Raw genomic sequence first — 24,327 nt, 5'->3', positions numbered from 1 at the left:
TTGATTTTAGTATTAAAAAAAATAAAATATGTATATTAATTAATGGAAATATATATTCAAAGAAATACCTTGAAGATAATCTTCAAACTCTCGATTATGATAATCTGCTACTACTTTCTTTACTCGTTCAGCCCAACTAACTGTCTTGTTCTTTTTATTTGGCTTATTTGGATTTCCTACTATACTTTGACTGTTTTTAATTTCCGTTAGGTTTTGTTGACGCCTCAAACCGTTTATAAATTTATAGATTGAAGGATGTTGAGCTGAAAGTAAATGAGCAAATCCGTTGTTAAATCCTTTACATATGTTGTTTGTTTTATCCCAGTCACTTTGTATTGCCTCGTATACATTCCATAGAGGTATAGGAAATAACGGAGGATATCTTCGTCCTCGTTTTTTAGTACCAATCCAAGTCTCCTCAAAGTATGTTAGGAAAGGAAAAATAATTTGATTATTTTTAACAAAAAAATCTAATTTTAATATTTTTTCATAAGCATCACAAACATCTGATGGTGGTATAAAAGCCAGAGAAGCAAAATAACGAATTTTTGAAGAGAAAATTATATTTTCCTTGTACAACTTTTGCATTTCTGGAATTGTTTGTATTTTTTTCCAAATAGCTTTCATTAGATGAAAGTAGCAACCCCGTTGTTTTGTAGATGGAAAACACTTACTGTATGATTTTCTAGAAGCCATTTCGAAATCTGTCATGATAGACTCTGGTTCGAACTCTCCAAGTTCATCAGCTAGAAAATTAAACAAAATATCGTAAGCTTGTTCTGTTCTGTGAGTCATTATACTGTATATCAATGGGAATATGGATCCGTCATTTAATTTTCCGTGAATTACAAAAAACTGATTAAAAAGTGGCGGAGCAGATTTAAATGTTCCATCCGCATACCATTGTGAACATTTTTTTAATATTTTCAAATTATCCTCAGTACAAAATACCAAAACACGTATGTTTTCACTTCCGGAGTCAAAATATAAAATTTTTTCTTTTTTATCTGTTATTTGATATATATCAGGAATTGTTAGTTCTTCCACACAATTAGGGCGTAAAGTTGGAAATTCCTTCTTCCGTACTCGCTGAATTGTTCTTTTTAGGGAGTCAATTTTTGGAATATAAGAAATTATTTCACGAGGTAGTTCTTTTGAAGTTGAAGCTAAAACTGACGCTGAAGTACTAGTAGAAGTTGTTGCATTTTCTTTTATTTCTGATATAAATTGGATTGCAGCCAATCTGGATGCCTCCGGTAAATGAGTGTGATTGTCAGAGTCCCAAACAACGTTATTTGATTGTGTATGACACCTTCCACGGCATTTTTTACTGGCATATTGACTGCACTTCCAAATAATCTGAAAATAATAAATAATTGTAAATAAATGTGGCAACACACAATTATAAATTTCCCGCCACATTTTGTATTTTCTATAACCAATAATTTATATAAAAATGTACGATTAATAATACATTTACTATAATAAAATATAAAAAAAAAAAATAATAAATTACGAATATAATAAAAAATAAAAAATAAAAATTATAAATTATGCAGGTGGCCAAAACTCTGCTATATCCTTCAAAATGTCTTTAAATAAATAAATCCGGTCTTTATTAATAATTAATGGGAACACAGATTATTCTAATAATAAGTAATATTATTTATCTTACCTTGGAATCAGCACCATATTTTTCTTAGTAGTAAAGTATATCCGTTATGGACTAATAAATTTTTGCCTTTTGCAGTTTTTAAAAAATTCAACTCCATTTAAAATTAAAATGAATAAAAAAAAAACTCTGTAAAACTGTATAAAAGTGTCACGGTGACAGTACGAACTACGAAGTATTACTAAATAAAAATTATAAAATGAAAAACCAGTATACTTGAATGCATTGCTAGCTAAAAGGTGAATACGATTAGATAAGATTAAATCAAACGCAATTTACAGACGCGATAATAATGTACGGCTGTATTATTTCTTTACGATATAATGGTTTCGCGATATTTTAGTTGCGATATTTTGGTCAAGCGATATTTTACCGGCGATATTTTGTCGGGGTACCCATAATTACGTACTGGGCAAAAGGTTAAATGAAACTATTTTTAAAAATCAAATTTTCTCCACATACCTATAATAGTATACCCTTCTTTTTTCATCGGAACATAACTTTTTAACTGTGATAAATAATTTAATATAAAAATAAAAGCAACAATTTAAATTTGCAGCAGAGCCGTCATGACGTCATGACAACGTGTCGTTAGCCTTTGTCGTTATAATCTACATTGCAACTACACATAGAAGGAGATAAAACAAGTCCAAGTTGATAGGCTGTGCAAATATGAAATACTTAAAGGGACGCCTAAAATAATGTGAACTTTTCCTCAAAAATGAATAAGTTATGTAACAACTTACATTTTGTCTCTATTAAAATAGAAATTAATTTATTCTCCTAATATTATAAGTTATATATTTATATCATCACAGAGATTTTGAACTGCTCCGTCAAATTCTTCAACAACAATTTCCTTAGACTTTTTCCAGAAAACCAAATGTTAAGTGTATGAATATTGAATTATCGGAGAAAAAATGTCTTTCGAGGGTTTTCATGGAGTCGGAAAGTACTCTGCAGAACAACCCATTTGCACTCATATACGAATCGATAGTCAACGAGTACCGAGACGAGGCGGGTCGTGCCAAAGATAAGAACTTAACGTGGACTCCAAAAGTGGGCCTCAAAAAAACAGAATGAAATTTAAAAACCATTTGAAAACAATAACGAACCAGTATATACGACCACGACGGAAACTGCAACGGAACAATAATGCTCGTGAACTTTTGGGGTGCTCGGGAATCGGTCCGCCGATCACCTCCGCCCGTGTGTACGGTCCTAAACTCGAGCGTAACCGTCTCGATGTACCACGGTAACGCACTGGTACAATACATTATCCTCCGCTCTATGATCATATCGTCACCGGAGGGTCCAAAAATATAAATGTATCGATCACTCGCACGCAAACAGCCGTAATGGGCGGCAGTCTGGTCTGTCCCTCGTCTTAATAGTAATATTTATTTATATATATATAATATGTATCATCTATGCACCGACACTCGACAGTTTGGAACTCTGCTGTGTCTATATAATGATACGTGTGTACATTAATAGTCACGTAGACTCGTCGAGACGAACACGACTTTACCGGAGATTTTTCATTAGCGGTCCGCAGTCTGTGTAGCCCGTCGTGTAACGCCTTCACCTATACGACATAATATAATAAGACGACACTAACGATCTGTCGTTATTCACTGTGCCGCGATAGGGTCCGGAGACTACGGCGTTGCAAGTGTAATAGAATATTATTCTCGTATAATATATGTTTAAAATCTATATTTGTATTTCGTGTGCGACCGCGGAAACCCATTACATATTACACTCGGCGGCTCGGCATCTCAATAATGTTGTATACCTGATACCGTGTTCGAAATAATATCTGCAACGACACACACGGCGGAATGACGTCATCGCCGCGGTTTCTGTCCGACTGCACCGACGATCCGAGACACGATATTATAGGCACCTCCGAGAGTATGTTTAAATCAATCGTTAATAAATAGTAATGGCGACTTAGCAGATCTTTCGAGACGTGCGATGTGGTGACGGCGAAACGCGTTCCGAGTTTTCTGTAATTGAAAAGTCGTCTATAAATAATACCGGTCGATCCGCATTTGACGGAAGACATCCATAATCGTCACTTCAAAAACTATTCAGGTTTCAGTAGAATATTATTCGGACTATGCCGGTCGATGAAAAACAAATTTCGGACCAGCAGTTTACTAGGTAAGTAGTTATATACTAGTTAATAACTAAAGTATTTCGAAGTTATGCCGAGCGGAGCGGAGTGATTATAATATATAGGGATACACCACCGCAAAATGTTGGTTCACTACTCTGGTCATCAAACTTTAAATGTTTACAGCAGTTAGTAAGCTGATCGTTCGAAATTTGATTTTTTTAGTTTCCGAACACTTTTAATAATATTATTTTACCAAAATTTTAATAGAGAAAAACTGAAAAAATGATTGCGATAAAAATAGTGAGAAAATTATATTTTTCTCCAAATATGTCGTTTTGCAACGACTTAAAGTTGTGTATAATTTTTTCCTTAGTGTCTAACAGTGAAATAAGTGAAACAATACGAGCGAGAGAAGAAGACAGAGAGTCGAAAAAAAAAATTGTGAAACGAAGTTGCGCCTGTATAGTTGTCTTATATTATAGATAATATTACTATGTATAGGCGCATATAGCACTTATAAAAGCTCGTTTGGTAAGACCCACACGCATGCGTACACGTGTGTGCAGGTTATTTACTTTAAAATTTTTTTTTTTTATATTTCCGAATGACGTAGGTTGATGGACGTTTTTTTTTTCGTACGTAATGTATTTATCCTTATCCGATAAAGTTATCGGATTGTTTACTTACAGATGTGATGCGAAAAGTATATACTTTTTCGGCGCGTTTTCCGCGAAAGACCTGTCGAGGGTGAATTTTTCAGTAGCGTATTATGAACTACAGTTAGTCGGTTCGTGCGATTTCTCGCAATCAAAACAAAGTGTTCCATACAACACCCGAAATGTACATCGAAATTCATTTTTCCGGTTTCCTAGTACGTACAGATTGTTTTCGAATAACGTCAATAAAACATATGAATATTTAAAAAAAATATATGTTTATATATCTATGCTTGCGGGCAGAGATTTATTATGCACACTGACCAACGGTGGTCTTACACGCGTTACGTATACCATATATGATGTATTATTTACTTTTTTAAAGCAATAATTTTATTGGTTTTTCGTTCTTCCTAGTATACCTACCATACATCAATAAATTGCAATATGATACCATGTACTATTTATGACATAGGTTTTGAACGAGTTGCGTGAAAAGCAGTACCTAATGAATATCTCGCGTATACCTGGTATGTGTTATGTAAAATGTAGGTGTACGTATAACGCATTATATAATTACGAAAAATGTTCATACCTTCCCGATTTACACATACACAACAATATCACAATAGAATACTTATTTTATCGTTAATCGATAAAATGTTCGTATTATTTCATAATGCGAATCAAAGGTCCCATGTGAAATATTTAACGAGTGCGCTATCTTACGGTTTAATGAACAATTCTATATTATATTATTCAGTAGTTATGTTCATGTTATTTTTGTCCATTGGTAAAAATATTACCTACAATTATTTTTGTGAACCGTTCTTGCTGTAAAAAATTGTTGATCTTGATGAATTTAAAATACACGTGACTGCGGCAAAAATATACACGCACGTTGTATTTAAAGCGTAGGTATACATGCATATTGCAAATGCAGCCGGAAAATCGATTTCTTAAAACAATTTCGAATTTTCTGTCATATTGTTGGTAAGAAAGTCATTTGAATGATAAAAAACAACAATATTTTTAAACTTCTGGGATTTAATATTGTTATCATTTCCATTACGGACAAATGGAACACAAACTCATCTTACTATATCATAATATAGTTTTTGATAGTTGGATAAACTTCGCATAGTACCTATATGATAATGTAATATTTTAAACAGTTATTAGTTATTAGTTTATTACCATAATACGAATCGGGTTGGAGTCGATTACGTAATAAGTTCGGATTGATTATTATAATTTTGGAGGTTTACAATATATTAATATTACAATTTTTTTTTATTAGAAAAACGGTCGTTCTACCGAACCAATCTAAATGTTATTTCTGAATAATAGTGATAAGCGTTTATCATCGAATTTTAAGCGCATGCTGCGGCATTGTCAAGATAATTAGAGTGGTACAGTACAAGCGACAAATAATAAAGGGACATTTATATAATATTATGAACGAAGTACACTTAGTTATTATTGTGCATGTTTAGTGTCGCTTATTGTCACCTCTGCAACTATACGGCCATTAGCTGTCTGTAAGTTTTAGTGCGTTTATTACTGCCGGGGAAGGTACGGTGTGTTAGAACACGTGACTGCTCAAATTAAAAACCCGGGTGGTCACCCATCCGAGAACTTGTGATACCGGCTCATGCTCGCACTCAGAAACCGAACGTGACTAAATACATCCAACGTGCTATACCAGGCCACGACAACTTACAATAATTGTCGTAAGACGACATTAATTACTAATTATAAAATAAGATGATAAAATATGTTTAAAAATATTTACAAATTAGTGAAATATGTAAAAATATGTAATTATACCAAAACATGTAAAACTAAAGTAGGGTCATTTTAATAGGAATGATTTAAATCATGAACATAGCTTATCGAATCTTAAATATCTTGTTTTAATAAAAATATGTATTCACATATAAGCCCGTTCCCTATTAATTAATAACATCCATATACGACTGTACACGGACAATATCATTCAATTATTATAGAACACCATCATGTACTTTGCATGCTTCGAGCGATATCGAAATCTCGTATTACTTATTCGTGATTGCAGTGCAGTTGTGACTGCAGGAGACAGCAGCAGGAGTGATGTGCGAGAAACAATAAATCATTAGTATTTTAAAGCTATTGTAGTCCGTACGGCTATACAGACCGACGTTCCGGTGGGATATGAAAAAAAAAAAAAAACAATTTTTCGGTTCGGCTCGAGAGCAGTGTAAAAATACAACAAAAGAAAATCTCTAGGCTTTTAAGCCTTTCAATTCCGACTGCAGCAGGACTTATCACGTGTTATTCGATTTATAAAAAGTCACGGTGCATGATGCATATACCTAACCTACAACTGTGTATAGTGCGCCGAGTTGTACGCACACAACAATTTATAAGCTCGCGCGCCTTCACTATTATTGTCGTATTTGAACGGCCGTACGAGAGCGATCCGAACCCGACAGACGGACGGAGAATAATACAACGAATAATACTTTTTCCCAGCATTTCGTATTTTGAACTGCGCGAAAAAACAGCTGGCCAATGTACGTAGTCGTGTATAGGGTAAATATGGTTTTCTCCGTTTGACACAAAATAGTAAAATACGCTCGTATACCTGCACGCACGGCGTTATATATTGCAATAATATAGACCCAATTTAAACGAGCGTAGTACCGAGTGTATACCAAGTACCGGGTACTGGGGCACCTGACATCGGCGATACCTCGAAAACGGGATTTGCGCGGGGCTTAACATGATATGTCAACACAAGAGAGTTGCGTGCACCGCGTACGAATTCACGCAATGGTAATTCTCAAAATTGTACTCAAATGATAATTGGAAAACTCCGTGTGCGTTGTGCTGCGACGGGAGAGAAATTTCCATGGTCGGGTGGCGTAATATTTGGGTGAAATTAATTTAGGAGGCATACGCGCAGTGACGGTTTTAAGACTGAAAGGATGTGTACTCGGAAAAACACCAAAGTGGCCTCGGGGAAGACTTATCCTCGACATACCTACCTTTTACAAATAACCTTTGTGCTGTAATTTACTTGTGCCCTTACATTTTATAGAACAAAATAAAGGCGTCTGCGTTCACCGACTGAACGCCAGTTAAATCCTCCGTTGGAGACGCATACCTATACATATATATATATATATATATAATATAAGTATGGCTTTTGGCTTTCGAAAATTGTACCGATTGAGAACACTTATTAGTTCACAAAGGGCTCGTTGTTGACAAAAAAAAAAAACATCCAATACAACTGAACACAATATAACGTTGTTAGGTATAATATATCTTTTGTTTAATAAGGAAAAGTCACACAAGTTGGAATCAATTTACGAAAAATCTTCTCATTTATATTTCTGATGATATGCAACCGGGGATGAGCAAGTCACTCGATTAAGTTGTAACTGCAGATTACGTAATACAATACACTGTGACTTGGAAATCTGTAACTGATTACGAGTTGCACCCAAACTTAGTTACGTTTTAAATATTACAATCCACCAAATTAATTATTTTTGTTTATTCATTCGAGAAAATAATGACGCTACTAAATATCTGTTTGTATGCGAGATTAGCGTGAAAAATTTATTATGTAAGTTATAACTAATTAATTCAAAATGATTAATAGGTATAACAAATCATTAAATTATTGGTTACAAAATATCAGACGATGTAATAACTAAAATGTGTGTTGCGTTATACGATGTGCGGTAAGATCGTATTACATTGATAAAATGTATAAACATTAAAACATAAAACGACAAACTATGTGCAATATATTATTATGTTGACACGATCTACGGATAAAAACCTTTAAACGCAGACAGTAACTTATAATACAACAATGTTACAAATCCTTTGCATTACAAAGACGATTGGATTTGGCAATGTCGGAACAAAGAAAAAAAGACACCGTGTTCGATCGAAATACGAACAATATTTTACTGCGATGGTATAAGGACCGTGTTCAGTCGTATTTTACCGACAAGGCAAGACGTATGACCCGATGGATTATTATTTTTTTTCTTACCTTTCCTAATTCGATTTGGGACGAATTACGACGATATACGACGTTTGATATACCACCCCGCGTGAACGCTTTTAGGGTTAATTTTCAAGAATGTCTACCCCATAGTCGACCGGCGGTGAAAACACTTGAAATTCGCTATCGGGACGTACGCCCAAAAATGCTAATAGATATCGTGGACTTTCAGCCCAGCTGTTGACCTACACGCCTGAAAACAGTCAAACTTATTCGGATTTGAACACATCACTTACCGTTCGCCCAGTTGGACTCGATGGTGACCAGCGATTGGACGTAGTCGTCGGCCGCCGTTCCCGTGTCGTCAGCTGCGTTGTCGCTTCCGTCTTCGTCTCGGATATCCGGTTCCGGATCTTCGGTCTCGGCCTGCAACGGCGTCAACACGTAATCGTCATCGCCGTCGACGTCCATCGCGGCCGTGCCTTCGGATATCAGCTGAAACACGACGGAATCATTACCATCTCATCTCTCATCCCTCCGTAAATCATAATGATAATATCATGCAAAGAGGATTTTGGACCACCTTCTTTCACCCTCTCTGACCCATCAATCATCATTGTCGAACCAACCCTACGATGTAGAGCTATCTATCAAAGCTAAGAACGTTAACAACTGTGTTCGCACGTTGGATTTTCGTACAATATTCAAATTTATCAATATGCAAGTTACGAGTACGAAAAATATTACTAAAAATAAGCATGCGCCCATCTCGCTTCAAATAATTCTAAAAAAAGACAACTTACGAACACACTTGCATAATGTTCTTAAATTTCAGTTTGATAATGGGTCAATTTAGTCTGATACTAATGCTCACAGCACAAGGTTGGTTTTGCTAACTCAAATTTTCAACGTTACGCTCGCGAGTCAAAGAGACAAAACAAATGGTTCGCTGACGTTATCATCGCTTCGAAAGTTTGGATGTCTGTTACTCGATTACCGATCGACCTAAAAGATTCGGACGAAACTTGTCGGAGGGACAGCTATGGGTAGGTACATGTCCGGGATTAGCAAATAAGCTATTTTTTTTTATTCCTAAAAAAACCGCAATTCCTTAGTTCCACTATATAATGTCCCGCTATCCCACAATGCATATTATGTACATAAACCGGGTAGGCAAAGTTGTTGACGTTGTAACGTCATTACGCGTTGGCGTTTTAGTATGCAAAGTTTGCACGCCTAAGTACATAGGTACGGTAGTCGGTATGAAGATGATTCATTTATATTTTATGGCACGGTGCAGGCGGCGGCGGCCGTGACGTATATATTTTCAACTCGCGTGTATTATTGCATGTTTTGATTTCTTTAAAAGCGAAATATTTTTAAATTTTCTACCGCACTAAGTACCGACTTTTGAGCCCCGGTTGCCACTCAAGCACTCAGGCAATTTTGTTATTCATACCACCTATCCACGAGTAAAAAATACCATTATATTATGTTGTAATTTTTATTGTGTATAATGGTGAGTTCTATACAGGTGTGACTGCGTGGGGGTATTATTGTGATAATACAATACGGTTCTCGAAATGGAAAATTGTTCGAATAGCAACGATTATAAAAATTAAAATAGCATTAATTGTGTCTTTTTGTTTTCATCATTTCAAAATAATGTGTACATTAGATATGACTGGAAGTTTTTTTTGCACTCAAACCTTCGCGGTATTACACCACCTCGTTTTAACGATAACAAAGGAGGCGTATTTATATTATTTTTTTTTTCAATAAATAACTTAATATAATATAATACATTTCTATTTATAATTTTAATATTACGTAGGTATGAATAATATTTATTTGATCAATCCTAAAAAAATATACATTTTCTTAACGAAAATATATTACAGATTTCAGACATCGTACACTAAGCTGTTACATTTACTAAAATAACGTTTGTTATTGTATTTAAATGTTTGTACATTCTACAGAAATGCAATATAATATTTTTTTAATAACATACTTTTGATTTTGTAAATTCAATTTTCACTGTGAAATGTTCAATTTCCACAGGGCTTCGTATGTGTTATCATTTTTATTTCGTTTTCGCAACTTAAAGTGTCATCAGCCGAATGACTATACCTTTAACTAACCACCAGAGAAAACATTTTTCTGAATTGAATTCGGTGAACAATAAATAAATAAAAGTGCGGGCTTTAAAATACGTAAATGTTTAGCCATATCTACACGAAATGGGACAAATAGTGGTGGTCGTTTCGCATTAAGGACATTTAACCAATAACGGCCAAGGCGAATCGTCCTAGATCCAAATCTACAATAGGTTGAAATGTTAAATTCGTAACCACGAGTGCGTCAATATATTGCCCACATACAAAAATAATTTCAACTTTTTATTTATTTATTTTTTATCGTTGTATCATAAAGTAATTTATCATATTTATACATTTTTTTTCAACAGGTAATTATTAGTGTTTTAATGAACCAGAACTGGTAGAACTCTTTAGTTAGAAATATTAACAACACGAACGGACGCAAAGGCTATAATATTAACTAGCCGGAAAGCCGGTTCCCGGCCACTACGAACACAGATAACACAATGATGTGTACAGGTGGTGGTGGTCAAACTTTATAGTGTATATCATATACGACTAGCGGTAATAATAATGAAAACAAATTTTCGACCCACTGCCGCCTCGGTGGATAGACCGGATGTGTATCAATCGTCGTATCAATCGCGTAAATATATAATAATAAATACCGGCACACCGGAAATAATATAATATGACACGCGCCTTCAGCGGACGCTGTGGACGACAAGTCACATTACGGAGTATGTAATAAGTTATGACTAATAATACACGATATTATAAGGATAATATATTATTTAGGATATATTACCCAAGGTTCTTACCCAGTTGCACAGCATCGCCATAGCAAATATGTATAGCACGCCTACCTATAATAATAATATTTAATATACGCGCAGACGACGATCACCGACTGTCGTCGACGTAACTGTTATTTTTTTTCCGTCAAGTCGTCGACGGTGTATTTCTTATTATTTATTATCATTCATCCTATTATCGCGTATACAAAATATTATTATAAAAGTACGCTCGACCCTCGCGATAATAATTATAATAAATCCGCCCGCGGTGCAGCCGAGCGAATAATATGACACCAGCCATAGCACCCTGCAGACTCACAGGAAACAGTGTCGTGTCAAGCAGTGAGGTGATTTTTATTTATTTCGTTTCTCCCTCCGCGAGACGTATTTAAACTCACTCGTTTTTCGGAACGGAGTCGGAAATACCGACGCTGCCACTCCAACGCGTGTGAAATATATGTTATATACCGTGGTCCTAATATTTTCAACGGTTATTACCGCGTCATTCACTAGTTTAAGACGCTCGTGTTGTTAGTTTTGAGGTTAGACGTAATATTATTATTGTAATAATATTATATGCTCGATGCTATACTCGAAATGTCGTCGTGGCCTATCTCGTGACATTTTAGTGAAAATTAATTTTTGAAAATTAAGAACTTGTGACACCCATAGAGTTAATAATATAATATAATGTCCAGAGGCTTGCTGACTTTCAAAATTATTCCTATCAATAGTGGTTTTCGGCCGCACAAAAAAGTTGAGAAAAACAGAGATTGGCCGGCGATGAAAAATAATATAATAATACATACTGCGTAGTATATATTTTTCTCTTTCTTCTTATTTCGTGGGTATTTTTTCCTTTATTAATTATCTCGGCGTGTCGGTTTCGTTTTTAACGAACACGCCCGCGATGGTATCGTTTTTGCGGTTTTCATCTCCGGTATATACCTATACACTACTGCACTTCGCCGAAACCGTATAAATCCGTCGTGGCGGGTCATTCGATCGGTTATTATTATTATTAATTATGGTTACCGCTCGTCCTGGCCGTTGCATGCGGTATATGGTTAGGCGCGACGGATTAACTTCGCGGACGCAATGAGTTGCGCATTATTAGAAGTGTAAATCATTTTCAAATACTATTGACGCGAATTGACGGCGAATCCGACGGATTTAAAAATACGCCCGCGGAATGATAATCGGACAAAATCACGTCGTCATTTTTTTTTTACACGCCGATGGGTATTATATACTATACGATATGATATTATATTAAAAATAAATAAAAAACACGAGTTACTTATGTGGTCGTGGAGGTTATTTTTGCACCACCGTCATCGTGACTCGAAATCAAAATGCACGGACCTATATTTTACCTATATATTGTTATTATGCGTTCGATATTATTATTATTATTATTACCACTATTATTGTAATATTCTCGTTCGTTTTTTATGCACGCCCACACCTTAAACCGAACAGCGCGTACATCATAAGCGTATACAATGTTTATTACTGTTACATGATAGGGATATTGTTGTGCGATATTAAGTTATATTTTATTATTATTATTTATCATAATGTATATTGTCCTAGTTTCTATTATAACATCACGAGGATTACCTCCGGGCTGGTAGTTGCTTTTTATCGCTCGAAGTGTAACAAAAAAAAAAAAAATCATACATCAATGTTTTAGAGAGTTTGCATTTATTTATCCCTTTGATATAAAAGCGTACAAAGGAAAACATCTCCTGTAAAAATCATAATATCGTGTTTGTATAAAATTTGCTGTTATTATATTAAATTGTGATAGGTATACGGATCGATGGACCGTGCTTAAAACACAAATGTGTATATAGAACTCTACAACAATTAGGTACAAAAAAATTACAGTAAATTGCTTGGAAATTATATTTTAGTAGAATTCAAGTAGAATTAAACCGGAGTAAAATAAAGTAGATAAAAAAAGTTTTATAAAATAAATTTGCAAATTTTGATATTGATAATCGTTACAGCAACGTATTAACATGACATTATGATACTGTTGTACAGTGCATATTTTTATATATGAGACAAATAGTTTGGATTTTTTTGTTATGAATAATTATAACATTTGTGTGATTAAAAAAAAATTGTGAGTAGGTAAATCCTTCATAAAACTAAAGTTTAAAAAATATTAATTGCAATATGTATAAATAGTTATAAGTCGATCATTATAAATTCTATATAATAACTGTTAAGTACCAATCACATTATGTATATTACAATTTCGAAACGTATAAAAACATTAATTGGGACGAGTGAATAAATAACTATAAGTAGATTATCAAATACAAATAGGTAACTACCTATTAAGTATATTAACTATCAACCATATTATATACAATAAATATATATATATAAACTGATAATTTATCACGTATTACAATTTATGTGGTTGTTTAGTCTTCTAATGAAATGAAAATAACCAATCTTCTTGGCACTACAACTTGTATTATTAATGGAATTCATGTCGTTATTTTTAATTGTATTGTGCCTAACAAGTGTTCGAAGCAATTGTCCGCGCACATAAATCAATATTCTTACGTTATGAATTTAAAGCGTGAAAGTCGATTAGGAATCTATTAAAACACTTTCAATTGATAATTAGTGTATGCCTAAGCTGTTATAAGTTATAAGTGCTTACCTACTTACGAATCGAGTTTATTTATTTAATGAGCGAAGAAAAAAACGTAAAACCCATTCATTAAGCGTTCGTTAATGATTGTTGTTCCACAATTGAAGATTTTCTTCAAATAATTTCTCTTACATTGCATTTCGTTTCAAGTGTAAGTATTAATTTGTAGGAAACATTTTTCGAAAACCGAAATGCAAACTTCGTATGCGCTCTCCGACAAGACGTGCGGTACTGTCTCTCATACAACACTAAATAATTATAATTATTAAATGTACATAATACACTATTATTATACCACACTGCGTATATGGCATAAGGTTATACGAAATATGACTTGTAAGAGCAACCGCAAAGAAACAGTTTAAAAATGTATTAAGCTGAAAAAACACACGACTAACGAGGGCGAGCATAGAATTAGCCGAGGTCGTTTGTTTTGGGCCCCATTACTGTTTAGTGTGGTTTTAATTTATATTACATTTTAATTATCCGACCGAGGCGAGACATTCACAAAAACACGGTGTACATAGCCGACTTCCCTTTTATTCGCGTGTATTATGACACGTAGCCGGAGCTATATAAATATATGCGAGTGAGATAACAACTGTCGAAATATTATAATTGACGTAGGAACCTAAACAATTCTGTACACAACTTAAAATATGTCCTACAGACATGGGTCGAGTTCGGTGAAATGATCCGCAACTGTATACATATTATATTGTTATTTATTAAGTGCTTAAACGCACGTAATTATTATGATAGAAAAGAAAAAATACACCTACCTAACCGCGGTATTCTCAGGACCGTTGCGGTTACCCGTCGTAGTAGGTAATGACGTTTTAAGATGAAATATCAAAGTTGCACGATCAATAACGTACAATAATATTATACAGTCGTATAGTTCTAGTGAGAACCGTGAGCTATCTCAAAGTTGTCTACAACTTATACGTCACGAGACATGGATACACACGTGAGATGCTACACGAGTTTCTTATTGAGAGGTCTTATATCGTATCATCGCCATTGATATGATAGACGATACTGGACGAATGTATTATAGGCAGGGGTTAAAGTGGGGGGGGGGGCAGGAGGACTCAGTCTCCCCACCTCTGACGGCTGTTAAAAAGAGTCCGCTTTAACGAATTAAGATTTTATACATCAGGCATCATCCATACAATTATCTATGGAACGCTTAAAACTATATGGAGACATTAGTCCCTCCCGAAATGTTTTCCCACTTTAAACCCTGATAATAGGTGAGGTATGTCTGTAGGAAATTGAGTGACTTTTGCCAAATAATGGCTTTTCATTCTAGTAATAATATAGTGATAATAATGCTCCAAAGTTCACCAAATTAAAAACAATATTGTTTATCGTTTTGAGCCAATGTACATGAAATATATAGACAATAGCGCTGCTATCGCGGTCAGTTGCAGTATAACAATAGTCGTTGATAAACGTCGTACACTAAGTTATTATTTTTAACACTAGATGTTTTTTTTTTTATGTGAATAGCACAACTTTTAATGGAACTATTGTAATTTACGAAATAAGTCTGAACACTAAAGATTGAATAAACTCGTATTTTCTGTAATGTAAAATATTATTCAATATACCTACCCACATTTTGTTGGATTATATAAACAAAATAGTTGAAAATGTCGGAACATTTTTCTCGGACGGCCCTGACGGCAGGCTATTAAAAACGATGTGCCTCGCCAAACCCACGATGGAGCTTAATCCGGCCGCGGACTCGGTAAAATTTTCCAGCAAAGTTTCATAGAAGGGTGTTTTTGATTACATTAGTTGTGAGGTCCTATGTTGGTCGACATGCAGTCTGCGCGCCAACACGACAGACTCTAGGCCGGAATTCAATACGAAATTCAATCATTTCCAAGCGTACGCTATTAATTAAAGTTGAAAAAATACACAATGTGCAGAAATCGCTGTATATACAGAATAATGGCGCACAGAAAATATTAGATTTTTTTCACGCAGCATCCGCCGTCGTATACATTATATATCGACCATAATTCACGAGTCGAGTCAGCACTTGTTTCCCGTTTTGCGAAAGACCGTTTGAACTGGATTTTCAAACGTCAAACCGGATATTAAAACGACGTATGCGTGAACGCGATAAACATCAGCTTTTTAAAATGTTTCCAATAAAATATCGAGTGCCTACACCGCCACCCGTGTCCAATGTATCTGTGTACACAATGTGGGTAACTACTCGCACGTTATTATTATGCAAATACGTGATATATATATATATATACGTGCGATGGTATATTATTTTTAATTTCGCATTTAGCCGACTGCAGAGACCAAATAATATAAACTCAAGGAAAACGAATAAACAGATTAAAAATAACCGTCTTTGACAATATAGCCCGCAGAAAATCCCTATATATATATATATATATCATTTTATAATCTTATTTATTTGTCATCTCTTCCGGAGCAATATGAAAAACGTAATAGAGCTTTTTTTTCTCCGTCTCCGCATAAAACACTCGAACCTCGGCCCGTGTCGGCTAACGCAATTATATTTGTTGGGGCAAATAACCGTCGTCACTTACAGTTTTTAGTCGTCGCTCGCACTATACAGTTTAGCTATACAGGCGCCTCCTATACATACTGTTTAGCATATATATATATATAAATTTTTTTTTCTGTAAATAAGCTCAACAAGCCGATCGATGTAATTAATTAACGAGAGACCCGATGCGAATCTCTACAGTAACTTCGCGCACATCGCACTGCACTCGATAAATCCAATACAACGTACAACGTACATAATAATATGTGTGTGCGTAACTCACACGGCCGCCGCCGCCGCCGTATAGAGAATTATTTATGTACGAGCATTAAGTTATTGGTAAAAAGTTTTCAATTTTATTTCGTCTCTGGGGCGAAATATCTTTACGCTGTACAACACTGCAGCACCGCACGCTAACTTTGTCCCGTGCACTTCGGTAGACGGAAACCGTGCGATATAATTTAGCATAGAACTTTTAGGTTCCAACAAGCACTGCGGCCGTATACAGTCTGTGCGTGAATCACATCGCGGAAAATACGTCTTGTGTAGGTACAGGGCGATTCGCCGAGCATGAGGTTACCATTTGATCACGGGCGCTCGCGATATAAAATATGTAAAAAAAATAGGTTTTAAAATGTTTGGATTGGCGTCCGTTTGTGAACGCAGGCGACGAAGGCTTATTTTTTCTAGCCGATAACATGCCGGCGTTGTCCATTTTTTCAGTAAATCGTCAAGCAGATTTTCGAAAATACTCATACATTTAAGTCGATTAACGAGTAATAATCGTGCAGTGTTAGTGCACAGTGCACATACTACCCGTACATGGGATAGTAGAACTTGATATTGGTTTTGCGTGAAATATCAAATACGAGTAGGTATGTATTACGTAATATTTTAGTCTATTATACTCATTATCAAAAAACGATTTTTTACAAATGATGTAGTGTCATATAATATTTTGAATTAAATTTAAAAAAAAAATAATAATAATAATAATACCTGCCCGCTTATCTTCAACACCTATCATCGTATTATTTTATTTAGTGCACGAGGTTTAATAACTCGGAAACTTTAATCGTCAGAATTTAGATTTATTATATTATGCCTCAGAATTTTCACAAAATTAACCAGATTAAGGCTTTCAAAATGTGCAGTAAAACCGGAGATTCTAGTTTGAAAAAATGAAATTTTTTATTGCTATTGGACATTCTGCACGTGACGTACAAAAATATCTACGGTGTTATAGATTTTAGAAATTAGAATAAATACACCATTAGAGGGGTAAAAGTGGGAGTGAGCATGCTTGAAAAATCACCATGTATCATCACGTTCACGTTAAAAAATATTTGTATTGCAATACTGTTCAAACTCTTTCGTTGAAAACAAACGAATTTACATTTTTTTACTACGTGAATGAATTCATAATATGGTTTTCGATAATCGCTTAAAAATACATCAAACGCGTATGTTATTATAACCAATTATGTTATTTTATTCACCAAGTATGCCATCCATTTTTTCTTCTTCAATAATGCATATTTTATTACTCACAATCTGATTTTGGAATTTTTAATGCAAAGAAACCATATTCCAAAAATCAGAATTTTGAATACATTCATTATATAAGGAACAAATATAGGTCAATCACTCTGTAAATATTATATACATCCATATTCGTGCAGACATATTATCTGTTTTTTTTATTTTGTGGGACTTCTAACGTAAAAACTTTCTGCAAACTAAATAGTGCACAAAGTAACGGTTTATAGATATGATTTTTTAAATTTATTCTTTCATTTTTTAGAGGGTAATTTATTTCGTAGACACTTTTTAGTTTATATCTGACAAATAACACTTAACCGTATAGACAATACTGCCGTTGCATGAATATTAATTATATTATTAATATACATGAACATTCTGTACTTGTGTGCGTAAAATACGCATAATTATTGTTTCAATGTTTCTTTTAAATAATTTAAGTTTTAATTAAAAGTCGATTACCTAATTAAAAATTTAAAACCATAAACGACACAAAGAAACATTCTTGAGTCTGAATAATAATTGACGTCCAATACAATTCAAACAAAATGTGCAAATGAACGTAAACTGTTATTACTATATAGCACTCATTTTTTTGTTTGTACAAAGGACCTAAGTATCAAGAAAATTAATCGACAAATATTCTGAAGATCTGATAAACAGTGCTCGAGACTTAAGTAACAAACCGTAATTTATTATTGACATTGAAAGTGATGTAAAATTGAACTATTTGGGTAGGAACGTGGAAATGTTGAGTTTAAGTAAATAATTGATGTGAGCGTCGAAAGTGATTTTTCATACAATCTCAAAATTGCACAGAATCAAAAATTAATATCAAATTGTTTTTGTTATGTGCAATTTTATACATATTTCCTATGATGAGACTTTTGTCGGAAAAATTCAAATCTAAGATAAAAAAAATAAAATAGGATAATCATTACAAATAGTAACAAATATATGAACAATTTTTTCTAAAACTATTCGTGATGCAAAGCTAACTGCCGACTCGCAGCTATACCTAGACCACCTTTGATGTATAGGTACATTGAAATGACACAATTAAAGAAATCTCTAATGTATTATTCACTTTTTATTGGTAATTTATCTTAGGTATATCCTATATTTTATTGTAGTGCAGTAAACTCGCAATAAAAACTACGAATGGGAACGATTGATAAAATAGCGCAAATAAATAAATTATCAAAATCGAAAAATGGCTTATCGTCTTTAAAAACCGCAAGGTTATAAATTTTATCGAACGTCCAATGATTTCAAAATGCATTGTGGTTATTGTGTTTACAGAGTATAAATCACGATGGATATTTTGTAATAATTGAAAAAAAGGAGGTACTTATTAGGTATTTTTAAAACTAGAATGATATTATCATATACTTAATTAATCCTATGCCAAATGAAATGTTTAAAAAAAAAAAAATCACTTGTTTGTAGCTATCGTGTTACAAAAGGTAGAACAAACACGTACCTACACGATAGAAATTATACACGATATTGTACTCAAACAGTGCTTTTTCAGGCAAAATAAAGTGGCAGGCGCACCACATACGATTGGACAAGAAGAATGGACGAGCCTCGGCGTTTTGTGCAAGGAAATTTAATTAAAAATAAACAATAAATTCAGTAGAAACGTGCATTTTAATTAGATTATATAGTTACGATGAGCCGAGCACAGACGAGTTTATTTTGAAATTATTACATTATATTGTATGCTGTATTACGAAATAATCAATGCGTATTCATATTTCTATATTTTGTGTATAGGTAAACCTATATATAGGTGTTGTTATTAACTCGTCTGTAACATTTCGCAGCTAATTAGCTAATTGACAGCAGTCGTGATTGATGTGAATTGATGATAATGTGTAACTATAATAAAACAGCGTATTTTTCAACTCGAATGCTAAACAGTCGAGAACAAAGTCGCTCTCGGTATTTTTTATTTCAATTTCTACGCAACAGTATACCTAGGTATATGTACTAGGTACACTGCGATGTGCGTCACTCATCCGTTCATCTCCGAACATTTCGACTGTTTTTAGGGGAGGGTTCGACAACGTTCTTCGAGTTTTTTAAAAAACAAATCTCGTTGGTCGTGCATGTGTTTTCGGTATCGAAAATCCCTGCAGGATAAGAGAGCGATTACGCCAACGCTGGAAATTTTCCACGTCTCGGGAAACGGGTCGGATGCTTGACATCACAGTCCTTTGCCGGCTGTTGCCCGCAGCCATATCGTACCAATACGTATGTTATATCGTACTCGGACGGCTGGCCGGCGGGCACGTGCACAGTACAATGTCCTTTGCAGGGGTAACGGCTCATAAATCGTAACCAAAATAAATGACAAATTAAAAGTTTCAACGTACACGACGAAAAATGTTTTCACGCTCACAGTTCGATATAACCTCCACCCATTCGCGCCCACCGAAACATCAACCCTGTCTGCATACGTGCCCCCCGATGATGGGCGTTTCTGCTGCAGCAAGGATAATGTGAGTGAAGTTGGCCCCCCGACTTCGTCCGATCGTTTCGAATCTATGCCAATATTTTGCAAATTAATTGAATCAACCGCGAATGACTCCGGCGATATAGAATACTTATGAAAAATTGTTTTAAATATATATATTTTTTGTAAACGAAATTAAATGATCTACATACCAATGCATAAAAAGTAGTTGTGCAATAAATTACAAAAATATATGATAAAAAAATTTTTCATAAGTATTCTATAACGCCAGTCATTCGGTTGCAAGAAACTTGTAAAATTTACGAAACGATCGGACAAAGTTGGGGGGCTGGCTAAAAAATTCACCAAAAATAAAATATCGATTTGCAAATCCTAAAAACTAATTTGAAATTATTTGCAACTAATTTGCAAAATATTGGCATAGATTTCGAAACGATTGTACAAAGTCGGGGGGGGGGGGGCAGCTTCACACACATGTAAAGACACGGGTGCAGGTGGATTTCTTTTCCTTTCTCGAGAAAACGCGTAAGTCACGACGGTCAGAATTTCGCACGACGATGAGACGTGGAAGAAAAAAATGTACTCGTAAAATCTCAGAGCTGCAGAGTGTTCGGCGCCTGCGTGTAGACATTTGGTGTTCGTATGGACTTTTATTTCCACTGTAACGTATGCGCGTGCAGGTGTTTAATTGAAGTTTGCAAACAAATTAACCTATTGTCCAATTATAAAGTTTGTTTGGATAAATAGAGCATATTATGCGCGTGTGCTTGCGCTCACGTCCATACATATATATATATATATATATATAATATAAGCTGGGGATGCTACGATCCCACGGGGATTTACTAATTATAAGTGGTTATAACTGCATTATCTCCCACAGTTTTAAATTAGCGAATATCCACGAGACACTCACCGTCGACCGTCAAATTATGGAATATACGGTTTGATTTATTTTAAACACAATTCACGATGAAAACTAATAATCATCCGCCAAACTTGATGGCTTTACATAATTCAGCTTGTGAACAAAAACAAGTTAGGTGTACCTATATATAGGCATCTGAATTGTTTTGAAGCCATCTTCTAATTGAGGAATTCAAGAATTTTCGTAATTCTATTAAGCCTCGTGGTGTGAAGAAAACTGCAAGGTATATATACGTAAAATAATGTTCCTGATATATAATTATTTTAATGAATAACGTCTGGAGTTAATATTTTATGCCTGCCCTATATATGTATACATAACGAGCGTATAAAACACTACGCCTCAGGACCGTATAATTATTTGTTCCGTTTATTTTTGTTATGGGTGCATAATAATTATTATTTTTTAAATATAGCTCACGCCGCTGCAGATGCTATTTCCAAAACAGGAATTCGCATGTAAATACAATTGGTAACTTTTCGACTTAATTGAGTAGGTCCTAAAAATGTTTCTCTCCGACGGCATTATGTACTTAAACATTATATAGTATCATAGTTTATCTATATATAAAAAGTTGTTGGATAAATCTTCGATTTTATATCTCAAGCAAATCGTTATAAAGCGTATAAGCAAAGTTATATTATATGTATAGGTACATTATGTATATATATATATATATATATATATTAATGGAGGAAGTGTATGAAGTGTATTCAAAGTTTTATCGCTGTCTTATTTATAGTTTGCAATTTTTATGGTGGCTAAGCCTTAGGGGAATTTTGAGTTGATAAATTAAAAGTATTTCAAAAGTGAATATTTTTAGAGATAATTTTTGTAAGGGTATTATAAAGGTAACCCTACGTATCTTTATTCAAAATATGTTTATTAGAGAAAGGGAAAAATGACGCAATACTGTTACATTGGAATTGAATAAAATATATATTAATAAATAATAATAACTGAAGTAAGTAGGTATTAAGGCACGTGTTTTATATATACATAACATAAATAAAAAAAAAATAAAAAAAGGACATAAACATAAATAAGCTTGTGCATAATAATACAGCAAACTGTAAATAAAATCATTTTTTTATATTATCTTCATTTTCATATTTAATAAATTCACCTACGCAGTACCTAACGGAAGTAAACATCTTAAAATATTAACAATTTTTGGTTTTTTTTTTTTAGAATCTACAAAAAAGAAAGCTTATAGTAGTTAAAAATTATTATGGCACTAAAATATTACATGCCTACTAATATATTATTAAACTATAAAAATCTATAAGTAATATTGCCCAATCAAGTAATTGTTTGTCAATTGAAATCTTTTAATTTACTTTATTTTACAACTATTACTATTTATTTATTTATTTTATTTATTTAATTTTAATTTCATACATATATACATACATATGAATTATGAATACTGTATACATACTATACCTGTTATTATACATTTATTTTTCCATACCATCAAATAGGTAATGTGCTTTTTACTAAACAATTCTCATTATCAGGAAAATATGGTAAACAAACAAAATTTGGTTATTTTTAGTAACATTTTATTAAACACAATCTTAATAAGTATATATTCTCGTAAATAAAAACAAAAAAAATGCAACATCGCTCGTATCGTTATAATTATACCTATTTGAATGTTGGACGTTGTAAATACAAATGTTTTGATAAACCAGCCATGGTGCCGTAGTCAGTAATATGCTTAGCAATTTATTTATTCTATTTAATAATACAACGATATGATCTTTAAAAGCAAAATATTTTTTAAATATTAAACAATTAAAATTAGTTTTGTGTTCATAATAGGACGCCGTGGGGGCATTTTCGGCATTAGCTGCAGTCTTACGACACTCCGACTTGTCGGTGTTGTCAGACGGCCAGTTGAATCCTATAGTTGTGCTTGAAACACGAATACAGAGTAGTCCTAACAAAATATAGGCACGTCAATGAAACGACACCTCCTGAACGAGTCCAAAAATCAATGGACAACCGATGAACTTACGACGTTCAGATAACGGATTCCAACCTCAATATTTCATTCGAATAGTTTTTTGTTCAATCTCGTGTCTTTGTTCGTATGCGTAGGCGATATTAATATAATGACGACGAACAAGTCTAAAGTTAAGAATTGGAAGTCTGGAAATAATAATTATCGGCTAGTCTTACGACGCACTGTCATAACTTTGTAAACAAAAATATTATAGTGTACAACTATTATAATGGTAATCGATATCGCAATGAATTATGTTGTTAAAATACAAAATATAATAAGCACAGGTTTAATCAATAACGATAACAACTGTTATAACTTATAAGACACATACAGTTCGAGGTGTTCAGGCGTAATTAAATCGCATCTGGTTTGCAGACAATACGCAATCGATAATAATAATAATAATAATAATAATAATAATAATAATAATAGTAATAATAATCGTCCGTAAAGCATCGATAAAAATATAAAGTGAATCGAATGGTGATGGTGATAATTAGTGTAGTTACGATTTTAGTTGCCGTCCAGTTGTTGTTGAGGTTACGATGAAACCCTTAGCCCAACGTTTAGTTTGTAGTCTGTAACAGCTGTACAGGCATTGGCCATGCATAGTATATTATAATATATTTAATAATACTATTATTATTATAATACAATTCTTACGACAAACCTTATAAAATAATGCATTATATTTCGTCGGAGTTATTAATTTTTTCCCCTCGCATAAGTTCACTAAACATTGTGACCAATTTAAAACCGATAAATAAGTAGCCATAAAACT

At 33.8% G+C, this 24,327-nt stretch overlaps 2 protein-coding genes across 4 annotated transcripts in view; both read right to left on the bottom strand.

The window, feature by feature from the left end:
* Positions 1–24,327, bottom strand: part of LOC111030554 (protein TANC2) — a 190,475-nt gene that overhangs the window by 117,437 nt on the left and 48,711 nt on the right. For all 3 annotated transcript variants that reach the window (XM_022310097.1, XM_022310101.1, XM_022310100.1), the window contains exon 2: positions 8,759–8,957. In XM_022310097.1, coding sequence (XP_022165789.1) covers positions 8,759–8,933 — 175 coding nt within the window. In that variant the 5' untranslated portion in view covers positions 8,934–8,957. The remainder of the gene's footprint in view (positions 1–8,758; positions 8,958–24,327) is intronic.
* LOC111030555 lies at positions 8–2,019 on the bottom strand. The gene is made up of 2 exons (XM_022310103.1): positions 1,676–2,019; positions 8–1,359 (listed from the first exon to the last, which is right to left on the bottom strand). Exon 2 carries the CDS (start codon positions 793–795, stop codon positions 40–42), a length of 756 nt encoding a protein of 251 aa, XP_022165795.1. The 5' UTR covers positions 796–1,359; positions 1,676–2,019; the 3' UTR covers positions 8–39.

The sequence above is a fragment of the Myzus persicae genome, unplaced genomic scaffold, assembly GCF_001856785.1.
Source record: "Myzus persicae strain clone G006 unplaced genomic scaffold, MPER_G0061.0, whole genome shotgun sequence".
NCBI lineage: Eukaryota > Metazoa > Arthropoda > Insecta > Hemiptera > Aphididae > Myzus > Myzus persicae.
This window is presented reverse-complemented; position numbering and strand designations above follow the sequence as displayed.